This window comes from Magnolia sinica, chromosome 5, assembly GCF_029962835.1.
Source record: "Magnolia sinica isolate HGM2019 chromosome 5, MsV1, whole genome shotgun sequence".
Taxonomy (NCBI): domain Eukaryota; kingdom Viridiplantae; phylum Streptophyta; class Magnoliopsida; order Magnoliales; family Magnoliaceae; genus Magnolia; species Magnolia sinica.
Window position 1 is genome coordinate 80,122,715 of NC_080577.1, and position 4,075 is coordinate 80,126,789.

General features: G+C 41.8%; 1 protein-coding gene across 1 annotated transcript; it reads right to left on the reverse strand.

Moving 5' to 3' along the window:
* Positions 1–1,169: 1,169 nt before the first annotated feature.
* Positions 1,170–3,576, reverse strand: LOC131246186 (probable pectate lyase 5). The gene is made up of 4 exons (XM_058246094.1): positions 3,409–3,576; positions 2,549–3,289; positions 2,244–2,382; positions 1,170–1,795 (listed from the first exon to the last, which is right to left on the reverse strand). The coding sequence occupies exons 1-4, from the start codon at positions 3,540–3,542 to the stop codon at positions 1,574–1,576; spliced, it is 1,236 nt and encodes a 411-aa protein (XP_058102077.1). The 5' UTR covers positions 3,543–3,576; the 3' UTR covers positions 1,170–1,573.
* Between the last annotated feature and the right edge of the window lie 499 nt (positions 3,577–4,075).

Genomic DNA, 4,075 nt, shown 5'->3' on the forward strand with positions numbered 1-4,075 from the left:
TCCACTTTGGATATGCTTCAATTTGATGATAGACAGCGTGCATTAGAGACATACATCGTGGTAGGTCCCACAGAGTTTACCCAGTACGCAATCAGCTTACGGCCCTAAAATGGAAGGAGAGAATTTTCTTTCAACGGTCTAGATTCAAAATTGAAAAATCCATTAATTAGATACTACTAATATTATTCAGCTAGAGTGGCTACTGTACCATGGTTCATATATAGTAGAATCCACCCCGTTGAACTGTCCAGATTCACCAACCGTACATCCACGTCCCGATAGCGATGAACAATGCCTGGTGCAACTTCAATTTACAGAAAATGGTACTGTTCGTACATCCGTGACTTCCGTCTGGTGGGCTCTTCGTGGATGGATGGCCAACGGTACAAAAGCCACGTGATCTGAACGATCCTAGCTGTCCGATTACTAAGAATCTGGACTGCTGGGCCTTCTAACTTCATCCAATTGAATTGCAACGGCTGATATTTCACTTTGGGGGCCCACTAAATCGACTGTCCTGATCAAACAACATCGTACGGCCAAGCATATGGAAAGACTGTTACGGCGGCGACGGGTACATATTAATGTAAAAAAAAAGAAGAGAGGTTCACGTACGACTATTTTTATCATTTTCCGACCAACATGTCACGTGGTGGTGGGCCACAGCATCATGAACATATTGGACGAAATCATGGCTGTCCATTCATCTACCGCAACAGAATGTCAAAATCATCGGACAACTGATGGCATCAATCAAGTATACTGGTGTGCCCACCAGATTAGTGGATTTGCCTGATTTTCATAATAAATAATCATTATAGTGTGACCCACCTTTTAAACGGTTGGATATTCTACAAGGTTTATCAATTAAAGCATGGAACCTGTATGTTGTCATTTCTCTGCTGATATTTTTGGGTCATTCTGTCCTTTGGAACTAATTAATATTTTTTTGCTAATCTTCCAAAAAAAAAACAAAATTCTTGTTGATATTATTCTCTTCAGTATCTAAACACGGATTTTGAAAAGTCGTTCATTTCGATCGATCGTGAGAGAGAGAGAGAATCCAAGCCTTGTAAATCCAAAACAAACAGATAATTGAAATGAAGAAAGCCGTGCATTACGGAGAGAGAGAGAGAGAGAGAGAGAGAGAGAGAGAGAGAATCCAAGACTTGTAAATCCAAAACAAATAGATAATTGAAGTGAAAAAAGCCTTGGTGAATGAAGGCATCACAAAGGAATCCCATTCCATCAACACTTCCACACTTGTTGCCTCTAACCCCACTTGGATTCCCATCCGAACCCAAATTGATTTTCAGCAGACAACAGGCAGAGGTTGGAATCTTTGTAGACATTTCATCAGAAAAAAAGAAAAAGAAAATAAAACAAAAAAAACTAAGTATACCATACGATACTACACTAAGTATACCATACTATACTACTTGTAATACACCACCATTTCACCAGTCTCTCTTTCATCTTCCTTTTCTCCTCTTTTACTCTTATTTGTAGCTACCAATCAGACGATCTTCTCACCCAATCCACTCTTCTTAATTAATCAATGTCGCCGCATGTTCTAGCATCGTGATCCTTTCCTGCAAGCAAGTGCGCCTGACGACACTGTAATCGTCCCCACCAGAGAAGAAGGCCTTGCTCCTAAGCTCGAAGCTCTTGCATAGCTTGATGATGCTCCAGCGCCTGATGGTGTGAAGAAGGCCCCATTCAACAGTAAATCCCCTTCAGACCTCCAATTCCAGTTCTTCCACTCACTCTCTGATGCCTCTTCACGTTTAGTCACCTGTAAATTGAAACAATTCATAAAAATTGGCCCACCTATTTAGTATTAATTAATGCAGGGCAATAACTACTATACAGGAATGGTCAAATGTCTAGAATAAACACTGGATGATGGTGTATATACGATGATAGGAATGTACCCCGCCTGCAGGTCCAACATCATGGTCCATAATGTTCTGGCTATGATCATTTCTTTATATACCATAATCACCGGTGTATGAACTACTATACAATAATTACCTAATGTATAGCATGTAACACTGGAAAATGGTGTATATACCATATCAGAATGGGCCCTGCTGAAAGACCCACTTGATGATCCATAATATTCTGGCTCTATACACCATAATTACCGGTGTTTAAAAATATACCAATGATTCGGTGTATATGCTTTAGGTAGGTAGTCACTACCCTATAGGAGAAAGATGAAAAGGACCGGAGAATCAAACCTCTTTGTTGAATCTTTGATTGGGTGCAAGAAATCTATTCCCTTGACTGTTGATAGTGGGTGCAGCACTTCCACCAATGGCATACATCTCCCAGTGGGTGTAGTCATTGTTCACCACATGGAAGTATCCATGTCTACATCTGCCAATGTGGACAAGTAAGAACAAGGAAAGAGAATTAGAACCGTCTATCATTTCAAAATTAAAAAAAAAAATAAAAAATAGAAAGTAAAAAAGAGAGAGAAAGGAAAGCAGGATGAAAAAGGAGATCAAGAGGAGCTTTTTGTACTATTCAAAGTGATCCTTACCTTGGCATCCTTTGTACGAGCCCTTCACCAAAGTGATTAAAGGCTATTGTGACTTGCATGTTCTTGTCTTGTGTGTAGGAATCACTATGGCCCAGGAGCATGACTTTATCATGGTGGGTCATGAAATTGTTGGATAAGGTGATGGCAGTTGATCCATGGATGGCGTCTATTAATCCATCATTACAATTGGAGAGTGAACAATGGTCCACCCATACATGGCTACCACCAAAGATGGAAATCCCATCTCCATCTGATACGGTCCTCCACCCATAATGGTCAGGTGAGTCCCTAACATAGGCATTCCCACCTTGTTTACAATCATGAACGTGGAGCCCATGTATGATGATGTTGGTCACGTATTGAATGGTGATGCATGGCCCATTGGCAATGTGGACACTTGCTCCGCGACCGTCGAGCGTCTTGTATGAGTTCATGATCAGCTCTTCCTTGAGTTGGATGACCATATCACGGGCGAAAATGATCCACAATGGCTCGCTCTGGATGACGGCGTGGCGGATCGTCCCGGGCTTGGGATTCACTGGATCATCATCTCCAGAATCTGTGACCACATAGATCCTGCCGTTCTTTCCACCAATCGCATTCTTTCCAAAACCAATCCCGCAGTCGGCAAGCCGCTGGCGGTTCTTCTCCCAGTTGGGGTCGCACCGCCAGCAGTCGTCGATGGGGTTGCCAGTTCCACATGAGAGGTAGCCCAATTGCCTCCGGGATGCATTGATGCTCCTGAAAAATGTGGCACATTAGCATTGTACATTATCTACAAGAATGCAAGAAAGAGAAATGTGGTGTGGGAATTACACCGAAACACGGTGTATATATGCAAGGAGGAGTTGGTTGGTTACCTTTCAACATCTTGTGCTACGAGATGTGGGTCTTGGACAGATGGAGAAGATGAAGAAGGAGAAGAGAAGATTAGGTTTGGAGAGAGAAGAGAGAAGAGGAAGAAGAGAAGGAGAGATAGGGAAGGACTGGCCATTTTGCTTACTCAAAGGAAAGGGTGGTGTGAGAACAAAGGTGGAAGGAGGAGGGGCTTTTAAAGGGATAAAGCCGGGCAAGGTGGCGTGATTTAACTAAACATGTGGGCCACCCCTGGCTCGTGATTTCCGGTTTTACGGACCGTTAAGCAAGGAAAAGGAAGTTTGATTATCATATCTCTCTCTCTCAATATCTTGTTTTTCATCTTTTCTTGATTGGGTTGATGGGCTTACCTACCGAAGGAATAACGATAGGTGGTCCAATGTTCTCATAGTTCTATAAGTTACAGTGCTCCTAGTTGTATCATATCAGGACACTTACGCTGTCTGATTCATTGATCCAGACCGTTCATTAGGTCCAACACACTTTTTATAGGCTACTTTGTGAAGTTTGGATGATTTGATCAATACCAACCATTTAGTCAATGGGGTTTGATATAAACGGTCAAGATCATTTTCACAAAAATAGGCCCAATAAAAATTTGATCCATCAATTTCTTAGGGACAATCATGAATTGCTTATCTAAATAATCAC

Excerpts from the sequence above, each read along its gene's own strand:
- LOC131246186 (XM_058246094.1), bottom strand. The coding sequence starts at position 3,542 with ATGGCCAGTCCTTCCCTATCTCTCCTTCTCTTCTTCCTCTTCTCTCTT. Across the intron at positions 2,383-2,548 it reads CTCGTACAAAGGATGCCAAG|ATGTAGACATGGATACTTCC; the intron begins GTAAGGATCACT and ends CCACATTGGCAG. Across the intron at positions 1,796-2,243 it reads ATCAAAGATTCAACAAAGAG|GTGACTAAACGTGAAGAGGC; the intron begins GTTTGATTCTCC and ends TTCAATTTACAG.